We start from the raw sequence: 24,015 nt of genomic DNA, 5'->3' as shown, positions 1-24,015 counted from the left end.
TTTCTCATTATACAATAATATTTTATTGTAGACATCGGCAACTAACAAAAATCGTTCTTCTCAATTATTGAACCGATGAAGTAAAGGTAATATAAACAGAAAAAAACAACTTCATAATCACGTCGAAAAAATATAGTTTTCCAATACAGAAAAAAATAATCGAATATATATTATATATTGCTGGGGTTGAGCCCGATAAGGAAACCAAACATCTAATCCTGTTACTCTTGTCTTTTCCAGTTAAAAAGAGTCTTGACTTGGTGTGTGTGAGAGAGTGTGTAACAATGAAACTCGAGTGTGTGTAAACAGTATCTGCAACGAACGCCGCTAGTTGTGTTAGTCCTGGAGGAGGTGGTTTACGTAATAATCCGGTGAATTTCTTGCATCAAATAACGGTTGCTGTTTTTTTATTTTGTTGGGGTGGGCGGTGAAGTCCAGCTATAAAAATCCTACCCTAGGCGAATAATTTATTAACACTACGCTCAATCACATGAAATAGGTTGAAACTGGAAAGGAAATAAAATAAGTTTGCTTTAACAAAGGAAAAGTAGAAACTTTCTCACCATTCCGGAACTAACTCGTCCGGCACATGTTCTGGTCCGGGGCTATCGTGTCGAACGGGTCCTGCTGCATGCGGCCCTGGTTCGCGGTGACCGTTTCCTCCAGCACGGCACTGTCCACCCGGTGTTTGGCCGGGGCGTTCTCCTGGCTGGACTGCGGCGACCAGAGGCGCACCTCGTGGTCGATGCCGCTGGTGGCCAGCATGCACACGTGCGGATGGGGCTGGACGCAATTGACGATCAGTTCGTCCGCCTGGTAGATGGACGCAATCAGGCCGCTGTCCCGCTCCCAGATGAAGAAGTTGCCGTCGTCGGAGCTAGGTTTTTTTAGAGGGAGGAGGGAGGAAGAATGTTAAATTTGGGTTCCAAAGTTTTACTTCTGACTCATTCAACATCCAGTTTTGTTTTTCATTTGTCTCCTCTAGTCTTTTTACAAAGTTTTGAATTTTTGGGCCATAAATCAAAAAACGATGAAAAACCTCAGAAAAAATTGTCATAATCATAACTATATCTATATAAAAATCGAGTTTCTTGTATCGATGTTTCAATTTGAAATTAGACTAGCAAATCGAAATTAAGTATTTTTTTGCCCCACACTAAAACTTGACTGCAACCGAGAGACTAAAAATTGAATATTATTTTTTAACTTTTACAAATTTGCTTATAAATATTAAATTAAAAACAATGTAAAAATAAATTTCCATTATAATTGATGTTTTTTTAAAATATTTTTAATGTTTTAATGTTTTAATATTTTAATCTTTTAATGTTTTAATGTTTTAATGTTTTAATCTTTTAATGTTTTAATGTTTTAATCTTTTAATGTTTTAATGTTTTAATGTTTTAATGTTTTAATGTTTTAATGTTTTAATGTTTTAATGTTTTAATGTTTTAATGTTTTAATGTTTTAATGTTTTAATGTTTTAATGTTTTAATGTTTTAATGTTTTAATGTTTTAATGTTTTAATGTTTTAATGTTTTAATGTTTTAATGTTTTAATGTTTTAATGTTTTAATGTTTTGATGTTTTAATGTTTTAATGTTTTAATGTTTTCATGTTTTCATGTTTTAATGTTTTAATGTTTTATTGTTTTAATGTTTTAATGTTTTAATGTTTTAATGTTTTAATGTTTTAATGTTTTAATGTTTTTAATGCTTTTAATGTTTTAATGTTTTAATGTTTTAATGTTTTAATGTTTTAATGTTTTAATGTTTTAATGTTTTAATGTTTTAATGTTTTAATGTTTTCAATATTTTTAATGCTTTTAATGTTTTAATGTTTTAATGTTTTTCATGCTTTTAATGTTTTTAATGTTTTTAATGTTTTTAATGTTTTAAATGTTTTAAATGTTTTAAATGTTTTAAATGTTTTAAATGTTTTTAATGTCTTTAATGATTTTAATGGTTTTGAAGTTTTCAATGTTTTAAATGTTTTAAATGTTTTAAATGTTTTAAATGTTTTAAATGTTTTAAATGTTTTAAATGTTTTAAATGTTTTAAATGTTTTAAATGTTTCAAATGTTTTAAATGTTTTAAATGTTTTAAATGTTTTAAATGTTTTAAATGTTTTAAATGTTTTCAATGTTTTCAATGTTTCAAATGTTTTAAATGTTTTAAATGTTTTAAATGTTTTAAATGTTTTAAATGTTTTAAATGTTTTAAATGTTTTAAATGTTTTAAATGTTTTAAATGTTTTAAATGTTTTAAATGTTTTAAATGTTTTAAATGTTTTAAATGTTTTAAATGTTTTAAATGTTTTAAATGTTTTAAATGTTTTAAATGTTTTAAATGTTTTAAATGTTTTCAATGTTTTCAATGTTTTCAATGTTTTAAATGTTTTAAATGTTTTAAATGTTTTAAATGTTTTAAATGTTTTAAATGTTTTAAATGTTTTAAATGTTTTAAATGTTTTAAATGTTTTAAATGTTTTAAATGTTTTAAATGTTTTAAATGTTTTAAATGTTTTAAATGTTTTAAATGTTTTAAATGTTTTAAATGTTTTCAATGTTTTCAATGTTTCAAATGTTTTAAATGTTTTAAATGTTTTAAATGTTTTAAATGTTTTAAATGTTTTAAATGTTTTAAATGTTTTAAATGTTTTAAATGTTTTAAATGTTTTAAATGTTTTAAATGTTTTAAATGTTTTAAATGTTTTCAATGTTTTCAATGTTTTAAATGTTTTAAATATTTTAAATGTTTTCAATGTTTTAAATGTTTTAAATGTTTTAAATGTTTTAAATGTTTTAAATGTTTTAAATGTTTTAAATGTTTTAAATGTTTTAAATGTTTTAAATGTTTTAAATGTTTATGATGTTTTTAATGTTTTTAATGTTTTTGATGTTTTTAATGTTTTTAATGTTTTTAAAGTTTTTAATGTTTTTAATGTTTTTAATGTTTTTAATGTTTTTAATGTTTTTAATGTTTTGAATGTTTTTAATGTTTTTAATGTTTTAATGTTTTTAATGTTTTTCATGTTTTTCATGCTTTTTTATGTTTTCATGTTTTTCATGTTTTTCATGTTATTGATTTCTTTTGGTATTTTTTTGTTTAATGTTTTGTTTCAATTTAGTGTTTTTAACGTTTTTAATATTTTTAATGTTTTTCATATTTTTCATGTTTTCATGTTTTAATGTTTTTCATGTTTTATTATTTCTTTTGATATTTTTAATATTTTTATTTTTTTGTTTAATGTTTAATGTTTAATGTTTAATGTTTAATGTTTAATGTTTAATGTTTAATGTTTTATGTTTAATGTTTAATGTTTAATGTTTAATGTTTAATGTTTAATGTTTAATGTTTAATGTTTAATGTTTAATGTTTAATGTTTAATGTTTTATGTTTTATGTTTTATGTTTTATGTTTTATGTTTTATGTTTTATGTTTTATGTTTTATGTTTTATGTTTTATGTTTTATGTTTTATGTTTTATGTTTTATGTTTTATGTTTTATGTTTTATGTTTTATGTTTTATGTTTTATGTTTTATGTTTTATGTTTTATGTTTTATGTTTTATGTTTTATGTTTTATGTTTTATGTTTTATGTTTTATGTTTTATGTATGATTTATGTATTATTTATGTACCCCTGACTCAAGGTGGTTTTAAAAACTCCCATAAAGCAAAAACTGGAAATTTGGTTTATTGGACCTTTTTTTAAAAAAAAATCCAGAATTGTTTACTTACCCGGCAACAATATAATTCGAATCGCCAAAATAGTTGGCCTCCTTAATATCGGTCTTGGTGTTGCAATGCCCAACGTAACAGTCTTCGTAATCCAGCGCAGCCGCTCTCCAAGCCTAAAACAACCAAACAATCAGTCCAAATCCGTTTCTTCAAAGACCCCTCTCCCCAAACCCACCATCTCATTCCCGGAGAACTGATCCGCGTCCTGGTCCTGCGGCTGATCGCGCACCCGCTGCCGCTGCTTCTCCAGCTCCGCCTCGATGTCCTTCTCCAGCATCAGCACGCCGTGGTTCTTCGCGTACGAGGGAAACCGCCGGATCAGCTCGGCCAAACATTCGGACGCATCGCGCAGCTGACCCAGCTTGAGCAGCGCCCGGGCCAGCCGGAACTGGGCCTTGACGTAGTGTGGATCGAGCCGCAAGGCGCGATGACAGTCGCGTACCGCCGCGTACACATCACCGTACCTGGTTGGATTTTTTGATTAGGAGGACGTTTGAAAGAGCGACGGGGCAAACGGACAACTCACCAGTTCCGCTTCATCAGGGCCGTTGCCCGGTTCAGGTACAGTATTGAGCAGTCCTTCTCCTGAGCCTTCCGGATGGCCAGCGTGTACTGCTGGATCGCCTGGAGGTACTTCTCCTTCTCCAGGTTAGCGTTGCCCTCCTTCTTCATCTGCTCGACCTCGGCTGGAAGCTTCTGTTTGACCTTTTCGCCGTTCTTGACCGTCGTCCCGTTCGTTCCGTTGAGGTGCTCCGTAAACTTGGGCAACTGAAGAAACTGCAAGTAACAACCGCTCGTATCAACATCCCCTAGGAATCATCACGCTCACATGACTCACCATCGGTTCCCGCGGCCGGTTCAGATCGAACCGGTAGATCTGCTCCGAGCCCATGTTCACCAGCAGCTCCGTCCCGTCCGGGCTGAACGTCAGGTAGGTGATGGCTTTCTGCTGGAAAATAGAGTACACCGGTTCCTTCGAACGGCTCAGGTGGCCCGGACAGTAGTACTGGACGCATCCGTCCCGCGGAATGTTGTCCCCGCCGTCGAGCTCGCTCGGTTTCACGGTCTCGCCGGTGGCGTTGAGCTGTGAAAAGGGACCCGATTCAACAAAAGTCGACTAATTACAAGAAGCATCGGTGGTTCAGTGGTAGAATGCTCGCCTGCCACGCGGGCGGCCCGGGTTCGATTCCCGGCCGATGCACTCAAATATTTTACCACAATATCATTAAGAACATTATCATCTGTTAACGTCGTTGAAGACTTGCATCATTGCCATGATTTTTCGTTCAATGATATAAATTTTGCGTCGCTATCAATATTTTTTTTTTTGTTTAGAATAGTGCCCTACACTTGCTGATTCGGTAACGGATTCGGTTCCAATTCCCATCCAATAGGGAGATGGCGTCGCTATTTTTAGACCACATTTTCCACTTTTTCTCATCGAAACCGACTACTTTATCGACTTCATTTTGCTGGGCGAGATAGGACGCCGTCTATTTTTAGACGATGACTCAGCACTTTTACACTCTTGCGCTTAAAAAAACCAGGTGGCAGCACGATGTAACGCCACGTCCCTATTTGTTGTTTCGCACTATTCAAAAAAAATGCAAAAATTTTGATAGGAGCTTGTTTAGTCACTTGCTACCCTGAGCTTTTTATAATTCGATTTTATTCTGAAACCCCCTTTAAGAAGCTGTAATTGAACGTTTAAGTACTGATATGCCAACAATAGGTGTTCGATGGAATCACATGCTGTAGTCTCCTTTATAAATTTTTGTTCTAATCAAATCGGCTTTAAGATAAAGTTTAGACATTTAATTTGCTAACATTTTTTTAATGATCCTGAACATGAAAAATATATATTAAAAAAAAAACACGCCAGAAAATTTGGAGAGTACTGCAAATTACCTAAAAATACAAGTCCTCGATAGTATAGAGGTCAGTATCCCCGCCTGTCACGCGGGAGACCGGGGTTCGATTCCCCGTCGGGGAGGAGTTCTTTTTGAAATATCTTTCCATAAAAAACATTCGATACACTGCTGCAACCCACTTACAAATCGTTTTATTTACCAGAACTACTTAAACTTTTCAATGAATATCAAATTTGTTTTAGCTAAATATCTTGAAACACACTGTTAATTATGTGTTACTAACAGTCCAGACTCGATTTTTTTACTTGAAAAAAATTACATCGAACGAGCGATCTCTTATTTTACATTGTAGAGCTTAAGTATGAGCTCTGAACTACGCTTTTTTAATTAAAACTGAGTTTTTAACTTTTTTTTGAATCAAATCTACCATCACCCAATAAATAATCAAACACATTTTTTTAAATTAAAATTTACCATCTTTAAAAAAAAACCTTCCTTGTCCAACATCCTCGATAGTATAGAGGTCAGTATCCCCGCCTGTCACGCGGGAGACCGGGGTTCGATTCCCCGTCGGGGAGTATAATTTTTGCGTTGAATTGACTTGAAAAGTAGGAGCCATCCACAACGTAGCTTTTATTGGCAATTTTTAGGCATTTTTTCAACGTCGAAAATTTTTATTTTTTTAAGCTCTAGAGAATTCTCTACGATTTCGCTTTTTTTTAGATTTCAATTTTTTTTAATTTGGATGAATGCAGTTTTGCATCATTAGTTTGCCGATACAAGTACACGGAAAAAAATCGATTTTTTTTTGTTAAATTTTTATCACTAAAAGTAGGTGACACCTAAAATAACATGCTCAACGTTTGAATTCTTTGTAAGGCTTGTACCTCATAAACTCATTGTACCATTTTCAAAGTTCGAGAGATTTTTTTTAAATGCAAAACAAACGACAAGAAATCAAACATGTATACCTTCGCAATTCGCAATTTTCAGTTTAAGAACGGGCCTTGACCGATCTTATGCACTAGGTTCCCGACGAACACGCACTGCCCTTACACCTACATCTCATTCTTGCTCTGAGTCAGTACGAGCAGCACGCTAGAACACGCTTTGAGTGTTCGTGCCAGGCATGCACACCTTCTTTTCCGATTACGCATTTTAACTCGGCCGGGGGTGGTACATTACGTAGGGTTTCATGTATAAGTATAAGCGCCTAACCATTTATAGTGTGCCTATCAAATTTCATTAAAGCAAAAACTGTTTTATTTTTAGTTTGAATTCAAAAACTTATTGTTATTTAATGTGTATTGTTTTCTCCTGAAATCTTCCCAATTGTCGAGTTTGTTTATCTGTTGCTATTTCTTTTGTCGCGGTGTTTTGTTACAATTGTTGGTCCTAAGCATGTTATAAAAGTTTACCAAAAATACAATAGTAATCAGAGGCGACTCGTCCACCTGTTCAACCTGTTCATTGAACAGGTAGCCGATTTCATGCGGATATTTTTTTTTATTTAAGTACCGCGGTGCTTTTTCAACCAGCAACATACAATTACAATTTTTGTTTGAATATACGTTAACAAAATCGACGTCCTATGTTCAGCAGCGCTGCATGCACCAAAAAAGCATTGGTCCGCCACCCTTTACTCTTTACCTCTCTTTACAACCCACCAATACTAAAGCGAGCCAGCCTGACGGGCCACGCGCAAATGCTCGTCGCGTTCAAACCGACCCTCTGAACGTCGGGGAAAAAATCTCCATACGGAAAAAATTCAACACATGTAAAGAGCATCCTATTCATACGCAGCGGCATTATCGATGTGTTGGTAAATCTGGTTCAATCTGAGAGCGTGAACTGACAGCATTTTTGGGAGAGAGCGAAATGCCACCCCCAGGCCCCAGCTGACTTAGCTCGCTCAGCTCTGCAGGAGCTGCTTGCAAAAGGTAAACAAGCCAGCGCGTTGACAGCACGTTGAGAGCATGAATAAATGAGAGAGCGCGAGAGCACCACAGATATTGCTCTATATTTGGCGCACTTTTAGGCATCAGGCTGTTTTGCGCAGACTGGTGATGGCTTGTTTTAAAACTGGAATGTTCAACTGCGCGCGTTGAACCTCTTCGATGGTAACTAGTGGATTCTTGCTCTACTGGAAAGTGATGTAATGCTAAGTTTAGATAGTGTGATTGATAGATTGAATTGAAACAATTGAAACAAAAAAGTACTGTGTTTTTTCCAGACTCGGGACACATAAGAAGAATTATGACAGTAGATTCAACCATGATCGTTATTTTATTTTCAGGACAATTGTATTTAAAGCGGATGCAGTCCTAAAAAGTGTAAGATTTGATGCCATTAAATGCTCCAAAAACGACTGTGTTTATTCAGACTGTTGGTCCGGTTCACTCTAGTTGAATATATTATTATCATATATTGTAGCATGAATTTGTTCTGAAAACTTTTTTTTCACTGCTGCTAAAAACAAATATTTTCATTATTTCGGATTCATGTCAATATAGTTTTGTTCTTAACATCAGAAGAAGCTCTTCTTTTTATTCAGAAATTAAATTCCAAAACCATGAGGACATAACAGTGAGTAAATTCAATTCCCTAAAAATTTGACAAAGGATCAAAAGCGATACGACCTGGTTCTAAAAAGTATAAAGTAAAATGTCAATTGAATTTTTAAATAGTAACCAAGCTAGCTCAATATTAGTTGGGCCTTAAAAAGCCCAACAAACAGTTTTCCTTTGTGAAGGATGTGGTATTTTTTCTGAACATCCTGATGAAGAGTTTTGAATTTTAGTACAATGTTCAATAACTTTCCTTGAATTTCGATAAGGATGGCAGAGCGATTGCTCTATTTTTCCACATTCGCCACGCTAATGATTGAGTATTAAAAATACATTTTAACGAGATAAAAAAGTCTTAATCATAAGTGTAATTAATTATTTGCATAAACAGAAAATTATAATAACATAAAAATAGAAGCCATTGGAAAGAAAAAAGCTTCAAAAACATTTTTTAACATTGAGATTCAAAAATTTACTACGATCTATTATTATAATCAATATTTATTAAAACAACATTGTAACCGGGTCGACTTCAAGCACGAAGTCAAATCATCCAACAGAGTTGAACCAGCCTCCGGCTGAAAAACTCTATAATAAAGAATTTAAAAAAATAACATTGAACAGGTACTACATTCGGGCACGAGTCGCCTCTGATAGTAATATTTGTGTTAATCCTTTAACCATTCCATACATTGAGTGAGGGCTCAAACCTCACTTGTTTGAAAAAATGGGTAAAGATTGAAAACAATAGTCAGTAAAACAGAATTTATTTTATAAAAATCAAGTATCAATAGTAAGAGAATGATGAGCGTATTTTGAAGAATAAAAATGAGAAGCTAGATGTATTAGATGTAAAATTAGACAATAGTTAATAAATAGAGATACAAAACAAGCTTAGATTATAGCAATGATAATTTATAGGACAGATAAAGAATTATTCAAATAAATAAATTCGCAATAAAATCAAAAAAGATTAGGCGAATGATAAATAGACTTGATATTACTAGTACATTAAGGAAAAGTATATTTTTAAGGAAAAACAACAACAAAGTTTGTTACAGCAGTATCAATTGATAGAAAAGAGTGGAAAAGCTTTGAGAGATAAGAGAATCAAAAGTTAGTAAAATTAAAATCAAATGTTGGATATTAAATAGAAGAATCAGTGAAGAATTGGGAATCAGAAGAGCAAAATAAAAATAGGAGATAGGTGGTAGCTGAGAATGAAGAGAAGAGAAACCCCGTTGTGCTATGTTTCAGGTACATCCACAGCAGTTGACTCAACATACTGCGAATCAAAACAATACCGTCTACAATCACAAATTACTTCCCTTTCCTACATTGTTGCGCCCCTTTCTTTTAGCCGTCTCGACTCTGAACCGCGGTGGTCAAAGGTTTACGAGGTCATCATGAAAACCAAGCCAACGTGGAGGTAAGTAATAGGACACTCGCAAGGAACCAGAGCTATACTGTTCTGATCAAGATAATTCGGATGATCTAACAGAACCACGGATGTAGTTAGTTACGCTCCTTCCAGGATGTTCCTTACGTGGACGTCAACCGAAGAGCACGCAACAAGGTCAGTGCCATTGCATGCTCTTAGGTATCAATCCTTGGCCTGCATCTTAGTGGCAAACCATCAAAATTGGATAGCTCTTAAACTAAAAATATAGCAATGAACAAAATGAACAAAAAATTTCTCAGGAGCAAAATGGTTAAGTCAAAACTAAAATTAAAATATGCGCTCATTGTGAAAATTAAGCAACAAGTTTTCATTTGCACAACATACACCGCTAACAAAATTCAATTAAAGAATAGACTACGTCAATCGATTCCACATCCATTTTTTTTTAAAAATGAGTCCTGGCTTGACATTGTACGGCTTGCGGTTGCAGTTTGAGAAAGGAGGGTTTGAACATTTTTGCAAAAAAAAAAGTGAATCTTTGGGCTGGTGTCAAAAGGGAGGTTGTTATCAGACTTTTGATGTGCAGCGTGGTGTAAACCTGGTGTAAAGCTGACTGCATCTCCTCTAAATTAAATCAAATCGTAAAACGAGAAGTTTATTTTTGTTCGCCAAAAACAAACCCCTTAAAATAACGCACCGTCGTCAAAATTAAAAGCAAACGAACTCAAGCCGTCTAATCTTTCCGCGCATGCTCATACCGTGTTATCTGCGTGAGGTGCGATGCGCTAACAACAGAAAAAAATCCAAACGCCGAATTTGCTCTCCTAATTATAATCACACGCGCCGTAACGCACGAATGCTGCGAACGAATCTGCGCCACCCAACAATCACCACATCCTCGATAGTATAGAGGTCAGTATCCCCGCCTGTCACGCGGGAGACCGGGGTTCGATTCCCCGTCGGGGAGGAATCTTCTTTTTGCCTATCCCACCTACCTTCATCAGTGACAGCATCCGGCGGTCGTACACCCGCGCGTAGCAATCGTTCGCCCCGATGGCGATCTGCTCCGGCCGGTGCGGATTCAACGCGATGCACTTCACCTCGGGGATGTCGCTGATGTGGTTGCGCAGGTTGATCAGCACGATGGCGTCGTCGGCGCGGCACGTGTGCGGCGTCCGCAGATCGTGCTGGAACACCTTCCCGTCCTCGGCCGACGACCAGAACAGCGTCGAGTGGCGCGCAACGGTCGCCAACCGCTTGACCCGTTGGCCGTGGCAGGTGCACTTCCGCAGGGGGAAGTCGTTCCCGCGGTTCACGTCGAACACGAACGTCCGACAGTCGCCGGCGCCCGTCACCAGGATCGAGTTGTTTCGCTTCGGGATGAACTTGACGGAGAAAATGTTCCCGTCGTGGGGCGTGACCAGATCGTACAGCTGTCGATGCGTGAACGGATCCCACAGCATCACGTGGAAATCGTCCGAGGCCGAAGCTAGAATCCGGCCGTCTTCGCTCCACTCGAGACAGTTGACGCAGCCCATGTGGCCCTTCAGTTCCGCTTCCAGCTCGATCATGTCGATGAAGGGACGGGCCGACTTGAGCCGATTCTGGAACAAGATCGGATCATTTCCGCCGTTGTTACGCGCCGATACGATCTGGGCCACGTTCGTGGCGGAAGTGTAGTGATGCTTGCGCTTCATCGTGCGGGACTTCCGGTGCACCTCGCGGTCTGAAAGGAGGCAATTTTAATGCAATTCTTTAGTCGGATCGATTTTAGTAAAAATGCTGAAAAAATGGGTTTTTGGTGGTTTTTGACAATTTTTATATGACGGACTTGATTTTTCAGTCTAGTAATAGTAGTTTATGCAACAAGTTGCAAAAAAGAAGATTTTTTCAGCCCGAGTCGTACATTTATTCAACAAGGTTCACCTAACAAGTGCTGAAAAGTTCAATTTTTCAGCATCCATCTCAGTGCTGAAAAGTAGAACTTTTCAGCATTTGTTTTGAAAAGGGTAACGATTCGATTCTGTTATTTTTGGTACAGAAAACTAGGCTGTTTCGTCTTACAAGAATGACAGGAAAAGTAAATAGTTTCACGACGGAATTGCAAAAATATATTTGGGTCATTTTTGCCTTCCTCACCTCACTGAGGCAAGGCTATAAAATCACTCGAAAAATGAACTTCTTAAGTACACCTCTCAGATATACCTTCACGTATACCTATCGACGCAGAATTAAATTCTGAACAAATGTCTGTAATCCCACCACACACACAGACATTTGCTCATTGATTCTGAATCGATAGGTATACATGAAGGTGGGTCTAGGCGGTCTAATTGAGAAGTTCATTTTTCGAGTGATTTTATAGCCTTTCCTCAGTAACTTGAGGAAGGCAAAACGTTCAAGTTGGATAGTTCGCTTTACGCATGGCAAAATGTGAACTTTTAAATCGTCTCTTACTCAGTTCAGTCACGAAATATCTTCATGAAACTCTCAGAAGTCATTGAAAAAACATCGTTTTCGTTTTAATTTAGTGAGTTTTCTGAAATATGATTTTTTTTGATTTTCTACATGCAGGGGAAATATATCCTTTCTAATCAAACACCTATTTTCGTCATATGGAGAGTTTGATGCTCGATTAAAGCTCCAAAAATACTATTTAGGCTGTAAACTTACCAGCAACGCACCGCCTCGAGTAAGCACGCAAATGTATACCACTTACTGGCCAAAAGGATCAAATTTAATGCACTTTTGATCATAATTTCTATTTTGCGAGACCATTTCTCATCATTTTGGTGGCACACACATCCACACGCAAGATCAGAGGTTAAATGCTTAACGAAAGTCGCCATCAATATCTTTTCACTTGCGCTAACGATTTCAAAGCGCTTAAGATATAAAATTGCTTCCAACTACCGGCAACATGTTCTTTTGACCGTTACTTAGTCACTCACTTGAAAAATAATCCCGAAACATGTAAATAATTAACAAGCGCCATAAAAAAAACAAACGCGCTAAGTCTTTTGACGTTTCAATTTTGACCATCTCAGAGTCTCGGCCCGAAACTTCATACACGAACAAAAACAGCGAACCGAAGATTGGCAATGACGTTTTGGAATTTTGACAGTTTGGAACGCATGAATTACCCCATTATTGGTTTCCCGCATGGGTGATGTGGAAATTGTTGCACATGGCTAAAGTTGGGAATTTTGCAACTTATTTTAATTTATGCTAAATTTCAAAATTTAAACACGAATCTACAGTGAATCGATGTGAAAACTAAAGATTAACTAAAGCCACGATGATTTGATGTGCAATCTTGATCAGAATCGCGAAAAAATAGGTTTAAATTGAAAAATAATAACAAAATAAATTTTGGTCTAGAATTTAACGAAACTTTGTCTGTTTTGTAAGACTTAATGTTATTGCACCATGGATATAGAATATTTTACAAAAAAAGTAAATTTGTCGGTTCGTCCACAAACAATCTCATGTTTGTAAACAAACGACGCCATTTTGCCAATGTTGTTCGGTAGCTCATATCAGGCCATCGCCGGGGCCCTGGACCATCCATTCCAATCGAAGGCTGAAGAAAACCGAGCGAGAAGCGAAGGCAAATAAAGAACAAAGGGTGGCTACCAACACCACCAGCAGCGCTTGTGGTGTTGCCAGGAAACTTTCTCTATAAATGCTACTTTTCGTGAGTGTTCGCTCAAAATTTCATCAATTTTGGCAACACGAAGCAGACCCAAACGAGCGTTGGAAGAAAAAAAGTTCAAGATGGTATGTCAGAGACATAACCGAAAGACATAGGACCAAACAATTTGAATGTGTTGTTGGATTGCTAGTGAAATCTGGAATAAGATTATTTTATTTTGTTTCATAGATTTGTCGGCAAAATTGTCATAAATGTTCTTCCAAGGTGAACCTTCCATGAGGGCACCGGCAACTCCAGGTTGTGGCCACTACTGTCGAAATGTCAATTTTCATGTTCAGTATCAAAAAGCATGAATTTTGATACCCATATTGCCACAACTCGTTCTGTAAATGTCCTCCCAGGCCCCGGGGGAACCTTCTTTGAGGGCAGCAGCCACTCCAGGTTGTGGCCACCACTGTCGAAATGGCCATTATCATGTTCAGTATCAAAAAATCATGAATTTTGATACCCATATTGCCACAACTCGTATGGTTCTGTAAATGTCCCCCCAGGCCCCGAGGGAACCTTCTTTGAGGGCACCGGCCACTCCAGGTTGTGGCCACTACTGTCGAAATGGCCATTATTATGTTCAGTATCAAAAACCATGAATTTTGATACCCATATTGCCACAACTCGTATGGTTCTGTAAATGTCCCCCCAGGTCCCGGGGGAACCTTCTTTGAGGGAACCGGCCACTCCAGGTTGTGGCCACTACTGTCGAAATGTCGAAATGGCCATTATTATGTTCAGTATCAAAAACCATGAATTTTGATACCCATATTGCCACAACTCGTATGTTTCTGTAAATGTCCCCTCAAGCCCCGGGGGAACCTTCTTTGAGGGCACCGGCCACTCCAGGTTGTGGCCACTACTGTCGAAATGGCCATTATTATGTTCAGTATCAAAAACCATGAATTTTGATACCCATATTGCCAAAACTCGTATGTTTCTGTAAATGTCCCCCCAAGCCCCGGGGGAACCTTCTTTGAGGGCACCGGCCACTCCAGGTTGTGGCCACTACTGTCGAAATGGCCATTATTATGTTCAGTATCAAAAAGCATGAGTTTTGATACCCATATTGCCACAACTCGTATGGTTCTGTAAAAGTTCCCCCAGGCCCCGGGGGAACCTACTTCGAGGGTACCGGCCACTCCAGGTTTTTTCCACCACCAATTCGAAATTTTTCATGAGAACCGCCGCATCATAGTGGCTTCAACGCGGTCCGCTTCGCTCGAATTTCCTCCTTCTGCTGCTGGTGGTTCTTCCTTCTGGTTGCTGGTCCTCTTCTTCTATTGGCCGCTGCTGCTGCTGCTGCTCCGCGCCTGCCCGACGTGCACAGTTCGAGTGCTCGTTCCAAAGTGACTTGCTTTTGCGAAATTTTCTGCTTAAATAGCGGCAGAGCCGGAGAACGGCACAAAAGGGGCGCGGTCTCGAATGCATACGCTCGCTCTGATTGGTCATCTGTCCGATTTGTACTGAAAAATAACTCATTTTGATTGCATGTTTTAAGTGCTTTAACTATGTTTAGTCAAACTATCTATGTAGTTAAACAATAGCTGAAGTCTTCCTCTTTCGATTGGTGGTCCAACCGTCTGTATTGATTCACAGGGAAAAAAGATATAAGCGTTCAAAATGTCCCCTTTTTTAACGCTTAAATGTGACGCTTTGGATCGAATTTCTGAACTGGCCCCCCAATATAGTAAGTAGAGACATAGTCCTATGTCAAAAGAACTAAGCTGAAAATAGAAAAATGGGCGTGGCCCAATGCACACGACTGATTAGAATGCGTTTTTGAAATATTTTTTTAAAGCTTGTAAAAGGAATAGCATAATTTTTATTAAAAGTGAAAATAAACAGAAATGTTCACAAAAAGTTGCTCTACTCGTTGGTGTACTTGGTTTTACTGAATTTCAAGGAACACTCCAGATTATCCAGCATCATTCAAACAAGACCGCTTATTAGGCTTAAAATGGGTTTATTTCCCCTATGTAACCCATTGATGCAAAAAAAAAAACAAGACAACATTTTTTGATGGATCAACTATGTTCCCCTTGGAACGAGCCAGAGGCGTCGCGTCCACCTGTTCAACCTGTTCATAGGACAGGTGATCATGTTGATTTCTTTCTGAAGAAAAAGAATTAAAAAAATGTTCATCGAAATATTTGAGCGAACACGCCAACTCTTCTTGGAATCATGAAACACCCAAGCGCATTCATATCATAGAGCGTCAATGAAAATTCTCCCAAGCAGCCGCCAACCTTTCCGAATTTCTCCATGCACGAGTTCCCATACAACGCATCCAAAAATACACAGAAAGACCCCCCTATTTGTACACGCTGGACGGTATGAATGTGGTAGTTCAGGGTGTGCATGCAAGCTTTTGGACAGTCGACATAAAAGCGCGCGAGCCGAGACGTGAGCAGGGAGAGAGCAAAATCTAAAGTTTTCTCTCTCTCTCTTTGCCGAGGCGCGCTTTTATGTCGACTGTCCAAAAGCTTTCATGCACACCCTGAACTACCACATTCATACCGTCCAGCGTGTACAAATAGGGGGGTCTTTCTGTGTATTTTTGGATGCGTTGTATGGGAACTCGTGCATGGAGAAATTCGGAAAGGTTGGCGGCTGCTTGGGATAATTTTCAGTGCACGTTAGATTTTCATTGAGAGCTCATTGGTACGAATGCGCTTGGCTGTTCCATGATTCCAAGACGATTTGGCGTGTTCGCTCAAATATTTTTGTAAAACTTTTTTAATTGTTATAAATAGTAGGGTACGTTATCCATTAGTGGACCTCTTTCCTATAGTGGACCCTCTGAAGGGTATTTTTTTATGAAAAATTCAATAAAATCCCAATTTCAAGCGTGTTTTTGTCTGCAAATCTTTTATTTGGCATGTTCAGCATCATTTAAAACAATGTTGACTGACATTGAATTGTCCTTTTTGCCAAAATAAGTGTTTTGAGTTCGACATCTGAAATCAGTGATGGCCACTAGCATTTTCACAGCAAAACAGCTTTTCTATTTTATGACTGAATTAACTATCCAATCATTTTTTGACTGATCATTTAACTTCAGCAAGTCGAAATAATGTAAGTTTAAGGAACTATACTGAAATAAAGCGAAGAGCTGCTCATTTTCAAGCAAAAATTATGGGGGTCAAATATAGGACAACGAAAATCCTAACTTTTCCAAAAGTGGACCCCTGTTAATTTAACCTTCAAAAATGAAGAAAACTGTGTATTTAAGCAAAAGTTTCTCTTAAACATATAACAAATGTGTTAACTAACAAGTTATCGTACCCAATAAATCAACAAATTACAAATTAAATTACAAATGTTTGTTGTAATCAACCTGATTGCATATTTTTTCAATTATGAGTATAAATGTTTTCATGTTAAAAGTATCAAAAAAGCTGAAGCCGTAACAATTCATAATTAATAAAAAAGTATAGTTAATTTTACTTAACTGAAGCATCATAATTAAAGTTTGAAATATTATTTTATAAGTATAAATCAAATCAAATCAAAAACAAAATATTTTTTGAAAATAAACATGCGTAGTTTTATCAGCAATCGTAAACAAATCTATTGTTTTGTTTCGGTCAACTATTTATGTAATGAATATTGAAAATGTGCATCAAAATTACTTGTTTTAATCGTTTAAATGTTTACAGTTGTTTTTGAAACGTTTTCTTTGATCTTTTTTGGAAAAAAATGTTTTTAAATGTCTGTTAGGAACTTTGTTGTTTTAAGCAAAATTTGTTAACAAAACATATTTGTTTATTATGGAAAATCCATCTTTTATTCATTATATGTATCATAAGACCTCCACCATGCAGCAAAACACCAAAGATCGGTTAAATTTGGTATAATAATACAGTCATCCCACATATTCGGAACGGTTTCCAGATCGACCAATATTCAAAAAATCATAGCAAATCGATAATTGCACTTAATGATTCGCTTTTACCTTCATTTGAAAGCTTTTTTTGCGTTCTTTCGAATGCTTTATCGAAAATCGAATCTGCAAATTTTAACTTTTATATGAAGATTTTGAAGAATTACTTTGACCCTTGAAATTGGTTATTATATATAGGTGAAGGGATGTTATTAAATGATCATTATATTGCATTATTATATTTATTGGACTATATAACCACACTATATTTTACACTTAACACATCATACAAAGCACAAATGAAACTGTAAACAGGAGCGTTTGGTACGGTATGTCCACGCATCCTTCCTCCCCTGTAGATTCTGTGAAATGTGATCCGTTCTCAGAATCCTCTCTGCGGTAAACACAACGTAGTAGGGCTGGCCGCTTTAATTTTTGCAATACATTTTCGGGTGTTCTCGGATGTACTGCAATTATTAATAATGACAAGAAAAGTGCTTGGGGCGTAATCTAATTACAAGACTTTCCAGCATGCTTTCATCGGACTGGCTGCGTTTGTGTTAGATTAGATTAGATTAGAATGACTTCATACACTGAAACCATTAAAATTCAAGCTAAGAGATGTTTTATACATGGTTTGATAACATTTTTGTGAAAATATCGGTTAAATTCAGGTGTTCCACAATTGTGGGAGGCACAATAATATCCCACAATTATGAAACAGGCCATTTGGAGGCAGTGTTTTACTGCTCTGGACAAAATAGTCTTGGAATGAAGTTTTTTGTTCAAAAAGTACTACTTTTACTAGTGAAAGCAAGATAATGTCCAAATGAAGGTTCTAAAAATAGAAGTTCGACAGAAAAGCTACTTTTGGCATGCTGTTGACAAATTACCATAAAAGTGTTCCGAATTTGTGGTTGTTCCGAATATGTGGGATGACTGTAACAGTTTTCCTATAGTGGACCCGTTTCCACAATCGGATTATGGACTCGGGTCCACTATAGGAAAAGGGGGTCCATAACAGGCAAAAAAACTTTTTTTCAAATGGCTATTTTTCTGCTCAAAAACAAATTACTGATGAAACAAATAGTCAAAATTGTTCAGAAGACTTCAAATTTCTTTGTTTTGAACAAATGCGCGTCGGTTCTACTAGGGGGTCCACTAATGGTTAAAATACCCTAGAACGGCTTGTTGCTTCCAAAAAGCGTTTTTAACTGAAATAAAGTAAATAAAAAATAGCTCTGTTAAAAGTGAGCAAGCAAGTTCATCGACAGATATGCAAAATAATTTGGAAGAAAATAGAACAAAATCTTTAAACTAACAAGCATACAATAATTTCCTTTACATGTTGTTAGTCCAAAAACAAAAATCAAAATAAAGCCTAAATAAGCTGTCGTAATAATGTCCACTTGGTTTGAATTCTTGAGCTTTGATCGCTTAAATTTTTTGGGAATTTTTTTAAAATAGATGTTTTTTTTAGATTTATATTGAGATATGAAATGCAGTGAAATAACAAAAAAATCACAAATTTTTTATACTATTATTTTTTATTTGTGGCTATCAATTCAAAATTTGTTATATGCTTAAAAAGCCCATTTTGAAAATCAATGAAAAAATAAACGTTAATCGTTCAATCGATTGCACGAGTTTTTGTTGAATGAAAAAATAATGTTCATCGATATTAACTTTTTCCCTCTGGTTTTTTTAGTGTAATTTCGAAGAGAAACGTAAAATACAATTTGTATGGCCTAATTGTTTTGGTCAGGAAACTAGAGCACGTGATTTCAGGATTAGAATGGTCAACATCCGGAATGTTTGCTTAGTGAGAATTGAGAATGATGAATAATTTTTGCTCTAATCTAATCCAATGGAACATTAGAGAAGTCATTCTAAAGAAAACTCCAGGAAAAAACTTGTGGTTGGATTACGCCTCAAGTTTTGATTTAGTTTTTTTTATTTACAAAACAAGCTTATTATAGAAAACTACAATGTAAAAAGTATTTCAATTTTACACTTCTTGAAGAATGATAATTGCTGTAATTTGAAAGAGTTACTATTTCAATAAAAATCATGTGATCAACAATTCTCAAAACAATATTGCAATAATCATCTAATTTCTCTTTATTATGTATAAAAGATGTTTTTTTTAAATATGATTGAGCTAAAAAACTTGAAAATTACTCAAAAGATTGTTTGAACAAGTAAACATTTTGGCCACGCGTCGCCTCTGGAACGCGCCAAGAGGGCCGCGAAGTTATGTTGATTTGAAAATCCATTTTAAATATTTTGCGGTCGCTCAAAGGGTCATTGTACTCAGAAAAATAAGCTTTATCGTTGTGAACAATAAGATCTAAAATTTAGGCTTATTTTCAGAACCCAACTCTGTAGGAGACGTATGGTTCGTAATGGCCTGTAATGGTTTCTTTCAAAAAGGAAATGTACTTAAAATGGTCTTACCTCATACAGATCTCATTGACTTTCCCAAGTCAAAAAAATCATTGAAAATTTCAGCAGTTTTGAGTCTTTTTTTTGGTACAAACTTTTTTAAAAGTTTTTGTCACACATTTTTTGAAAACTCATGATTGCAAAATAATTGAACTAGTGTTAAATGCATTTTAAAATACTTTTCCATGCAAATGTTCAAACTGTTGCTTGTTATTTCAATATTTATATTTTTTTTTTTTAAATTATTTGGGGTGGGCCCCTCGACCCCGGCCAGAGCCATGTGACAACAACTTTGAAAAATATTTGCATCGGCCCAAATAATTTCTTTAAATATTGAAAAGATTATCATTTGTGAGAAGACAAAACTTTATTTTCCAATTTGATTGGAAAATAACTTGGAATCAACCAACTGAAAGACACCACCCCCAACCGGAAACATTCCAGCACAAGCTACTAGCAATTGGCGAAGGGAAAAAAATCGATTCCACCCAAAACAGCTGGTTCCCAGCCAGGTTCCGATAGTGTGGATCGTTCCGACGTCAATCATCTCCCTTTGGTTTCAAGGCGCGAGCTCAGCTGAGAAGAGGGTTTGTTATCAGCTGCACCAACAGTGATAGTGACGACGGCCAATGTTGTCGATTAATAAATAATAAAATTATGACGAGACGAGTACCCATTTCGCCAAGACGACAGCAGCAAAAAAAGGTCGTCACAACTTTTACGTGACTGATTTGCAAAACGAAATCGGGGTTTTCTCCCCGAAAAAACACCGCAAATTCATCAAATTTCATGCTCCGATTGTCACTTACTTGGTGGTGCACAGAATTAATCACGAATTGCACTATTTTTCACTATTTTCACGGGTACTTTGAGGAAAACTTCGGATTGCACAAAAAGTTAGTTGGAAATTTTTACTGACGGCTGCAGCCGATTTGGAAAAGAAAAGTGCAAGAGAAAAACAACTTTTTTTTCTTTTCCCACACAACTGTCAGGTTTGTTTTTGCTTTTGCTTTGTAGGGGCAAGGGGTAGGAAATGAAAGTGCACTGCACAGATCGCACAGTGGGAAACTATCAATAATTTCCTGTTCAATTGGGTCCTAAAATGAAGCTTAGATTGCTGATATTATCCGCGCACCACCAAACCGAAGTGCGCAACACTTCTGTTGCGCGAAAAAATCTGTTGCGCTGAACAAAAATGTAGTGGTTTGTCGTTAGCGTGTACAGCAGCATGTGGCGCAACAGCTTTGACAGGTTGCGTTCATATTTTGATTTTTGTCTGCTTTCACAATATCTCGGCTGATATTATTGTTTACAGCGATAAAGCTTATTTTTCTGAGTACAAAGACCCTTTGTACGACCAAAAAGAGTTTGGTCTCCTTGGAACAAGCTGTCAAGTAGGAGCTTTTCTGTCAAGAAGGACCGCGAGGTTAATTTTTCAACATTGATTTAAAAATTCATTTTAAACTGTGTGGAGTTTTTTTGAAAAGGACCAATAAACCAAATTTCCAGTTTTTGCTTTTTGAGTGTTTTTCAATACCCCTGACTCAAGGCGGCTTCAAAAACACCCAAAAAGCAAAAACTGGAAATTTGGTTTATTGGTCCTTTTTAAAAAAAAAACTCCAGAACTCTTTGTGGTCGTACCACGGGTCATTGTACTCAGAAAAAAAAGCTTTATCGCTGTAAACAATAATATCAGCAAACTAAGCTTCATTTTAGCACAGACAACAGACGTTTGGGCTCGATTCTTCCCTTGTGTAAATCATTGCTACAGTTTTTTTAGTTGTGGCAATCCGTTTGTGGCGCTGCAGTCGCTTTGTCCTGACACATTGGCCGCTGTCAAAATATCGCTTTCCGCCTACTGTCATTTTCTATTTTGTTTGTTTTCAACGTTTGTAATCGTTGTTCTGGATGAAAAGTTGATTTCGGCCGATTCCAACAAAATCTCTCGCGCTTGCAGCTGTTTGACAAATGTGAGGCAACCAAAGTGGCCAACCTGGTTCCTGAACCGATTTTAGCCCCGACGGATTGCCGATTGGAGTACGGCGTCATTATAGAGGAGGTGTGCAAACGACCGACGTTTCAATCAAGATCCTTTCGGAAAAAACGGTCGCCCGCAAGGGCATTTCAGTGAGCAAAAGAGTTCCTCAATTTTGCCCAGAGTAACGAGAGTTTCTCAATGTTCCTCCGAGTTACTCCAGTTGCTTTTCACCAATCCCACCTACATAGATAAACCTTGTGTTTGTAAAAATGTCAAGTGCTGTTGCTAAGGTTTGTTTGTTTTGAAAAACAAAATCTTTTATTTTGCAGGCCCAAATGCCAACGGCAAGTGACCGGATTTACGGGGGCCAAATTTAAAAAGTTTTCCACCCGCCAGCAGGCGGACGCGTTTGATCGGGAGCACGGCAGCGGAAGCGGTTCTGGGTCTGCTTCCGACAGCGGAAGTAACTCGTCGTCGGCGGGGGCTTATGTTCAATTCGTGGTTCCGCCGGTGGATTCCGTGCGGGTTCTGATGGTTCTAAATGACAATTACGAAGAGATCCACGCGGCTTGATCGGGAACTTGATGAGCTGCGGGGGTCAGGATCGGGGGCAGGGAAAATGAGAAGAAGCTGGACAGCGGCGTGAAGCCGATGATGAAGCTGGAAAAGTTCATCAGGACGAGGATGGTTCCTGCAAGGGCAATGGGACGGCGGTGGCCTGTTCCGGGCTGGGGGTTTACTTTGGCAAGGGACACGCGCTGAACGCGGTCAGTGGACGAGCGACCAACAATTGCGGAGAGTTTAAGGCGGCTGCGCTGGCGATTCGATTCGCCAAGCAGCATGGCATCAAAAGACTGACCGTGAACACATATTACAAGTTTTTAACCGATTCCATCACCAAATGGCTGCCTGGCTAGAAGCGGAACGCGTGGAAGCTATCGACGGAGAAGCCCGTCAAGAAGCAGGTCGACTTTGAGGAGTTGGACCGGGAGTTGGCTGACAAGAGCATCGAGATCTAGTGGAACCACGTCGATGCTCATTGTGGCATTTCGGGGAAAGAACGGGCGGACGCTGGCTTTTTATTCTAGTTTACAATACACTATTTTCCAAGTTCTTAATAAAAATCTTTATTTTTTGAGAAACACTACTCAATCTCTCCGGATTCTAAATCCGACGAGAAAGAAGATTCTTCCACCTTAAAAATCGGCGTCGCTTCCGGTACGGGTCCGTGCTCCAATGAATCGCGTCGCTCGTGGTCGAACCGGTCACCGGTCCTCACCTTTTTCCGCTTCAAACTCTGCGCAATGACGCGCTTTTGATGATCCACCTGCGGGAAAAGATCTTTTTTTTTGCTGCCAGCAGATCGGCTCGATGTTTCGTTTTGAGGTCCGCTTTCTTGTTGGAGTAGACGGCGTACGAGGCCATCCCGAGATCGTCGCAGATCACGGCCTGGTTTCGGTTGTTGACCAGCGAGCTCCGCAGCAGTGTCAATACAGGCATTCGAAACAAAAGCAAACCCAGATCGACTCCTCAAACTTGGTCAACGTCCTCAGCATCTCGAACGACTCGATGTGGTGCAGATCGCCAAGCGGTTCCTGCTCCTGCAGCGGATAGTTAATCCAAATCTTGCTCAGACTTTTGTCCTCCTGGAATGCTGCTGCGCGGTATGTTGCAAGTCCACCTGGGAGAAGATCGCGGGCTTAAGAAAGCTAGACTAAATAAGCACTTCGATCAACCTACCTTTCTCCAGATCCGGAAACATGTGAAACAGATGGATCGACGTGATGAACTCCACGACGGCAAATTTTCCTTGTAATTTTCACATTGGCGAAAAAACATAAACAAACAACATTGTCATGGTTGCATATACCAAGGTATCGACAATCGGGTGGGAATTGAAAAACTCGGGAGGAAGCTGAGAAACTCAGAGTTACTCCGAGTTACTCCCAGAGTTTTTCACTGAATTGCCCTTGGTCGCCCGGTGTCATCATCAACGCAACGGAAGCGGCCACACTCCCCCCGCACCAAATTTTGATTTTATTTGTGTTCCTTGTCAGCATGATTCGCAAAATGACCTCTATGACGGGTCTACGGTTCTTGAACCTGGTGCCACTTATGGAAGAGGATGGGAAGGGGAAGGTGTGGGGGTGTTTGAGGATCGCTTGCACTGGAAATCCGATGGGGAAAACTGACGCGCCGGGGAGAACATTCAAGATTTAGGCCTTTGGAATCGCGATTAGGGTTCGCCGGAAGTGGCGGCACTTGAAGGTGGGTGGGTTTCGAGGGCGTTGAAGAGGTTGGTGTCTTGGAGGTGAGGGTTGAAGTGATCGTGCTAGCTGGTTTGTCGGTTCCGGAGATAATCTTCGGAATGCGGTCGTTTGGGGTCAAAACGTTTACGGGGTTGGCCGTGATAATAGCTCTTGC

The 24,015-nt window shown here is 37.8% G+C and overlaps 2 protein-coding genes, 4 non-coding genes and 1 pseudogene across 6 annotated transcripts; 5 read left to right on the top strand and 2 right to left on the bottom strand.

Annotated features, from left to right (window-relative positions):
- Window positions 1–20,573, bottom strand: LOC119769781 (WD and tetratricopeptide repeats protein 1-like). Its single transcript, XM_038263382.1, has 8 exons — window positions 20,423–20,573; window positions 10,575–11,305; window positions 4,578–4,823; window positions 4,266–4,516; window positions 3,915–4,203; window positions 3,740–3,852; window positions 564–877; window positions 1–506 (listed from the first exon to the last, which is right to left on the bottom strand). The coding sequence occupies exons 2-7, from the start codon at window positions 11,274–11,276 to the stop codon at window positions 574–576; spliced, it is 1,905 nt and encodes a 634-aa protein (XP_038119310.1). The 5' UTR covers window positions 11,277–11,305; window positions 20,423–20,573; the 3' UTR covers window positions 1–506; window positions 564–573.
- Trnag-gcc lies at window positions 4,870–4,940 on the top strand. Its single transcript has one exon. It is a non-coding gene; the product is annotated as a tRNA-Gly (tRNA).
- Trnad-guc lies at window positions 5,661–5,732 on the top strand. The gene has a single exon. It is a non-coding gene; the product is annotated as a tRNA-Asp (tRNA).
- On the top strand, window positions 6,117–6,188 carry Trnad-guc. Its single transcript has one exon. It is a non-coding gene; the product is annotated as a tRNA-Asp (tRNA).
- On the top strand, window positions 10,475–10,546 carry Trnad-guc. Its single transcript has one exon. It is a non-coding gene; the product is annotated as a tRNA-Asp (tRNA).
- Window positions 17,104–22,709, top strand: LOC6039428 (annotated as a pseudogene).
- Window positions 22,710–22,829: 120 nt separating this feature from the next.
- LOC6031634 (ribonuclease 3) lies at window positions 22,830–23,540 on the bottom strand. Its single transcript, XM_038263322.1, has 2 exons — window positions 23,332–23,540; window positions 22,830–23,272 (listed from the first exon to the last, which is right to left on the bottom strand). Exons 1-2 carry the CDS (start codon window positions 23,351–23,353, stop codon window positions 23,079–23,081), a joined length of 216 nt encoding a protein of 71 aa, XP_038119250.1. The 5' UTR covers window positions 23,354–23,540; the 3' UTR covers window positions 22,830–23,078.
- Window positions 23,541–24,015: the final 475 nt, after the last annotated feature.

Source organism: Culex quinquefasciatus, chromosome 3, assembly GCF_015732765.1.
Source record: "Culex quinquefasciatus strain JHB chromosome 3, VPISU_Cqui_1.0_pri_paternal, whole genome shotgun sequence".
NCBI classification, from domain to species: Eukaryota; Metazoa; Arthropoda; class Insecta; order Diptera; family Culicidae; genus Culex; species Culex quinquefasciatus.
This window is presented reverse-complemented; position numbering and strand designations above follow the sequence as displayed.

What these genes read in the sequence shown, in the direction of transcription:
- LOC6031634 (XM_038263322.1), bottom strand. Translation starts at nt 23,353, where the DNA reads ATGTTTCCGGATCTGGAGAAAG. An exon ending in GTTTCCGGATCTGGAGAAAG is followed by an intron (nt 23,273 to 23,331) that starts GTAGGTTGATCG and finishes ATCTTCTCCCAG; the next exon opens with GTGGACTTGCAACATACCGC.
- LOC119769781 (XM_038263382.1), bottom strand. Translation starts at nt 11,276, where the DNA reads ATGAAGCGCAAGCATCACTACACTTCCGCCACGAACGTGGCCCAGATC. An exon ending in GCCCTGATGAAGCGGAACTG is followed by an intron (nt 4,204 to 4,265) that starts GTGAGTTGTCCG and finishes AAATCCAACCAG; the next exon opens with GTACGGTGATGTGTACGCGG. An exon ending in AGTTCTCCGGGAATGAGATG is followed by an intron (nt 3,853 to 3,914) that starts GTGGGTTTGGGG and finishes TGGTTGTTTTAG; the next exon opens with GCTTGGAGAGCGGCTGCGCT.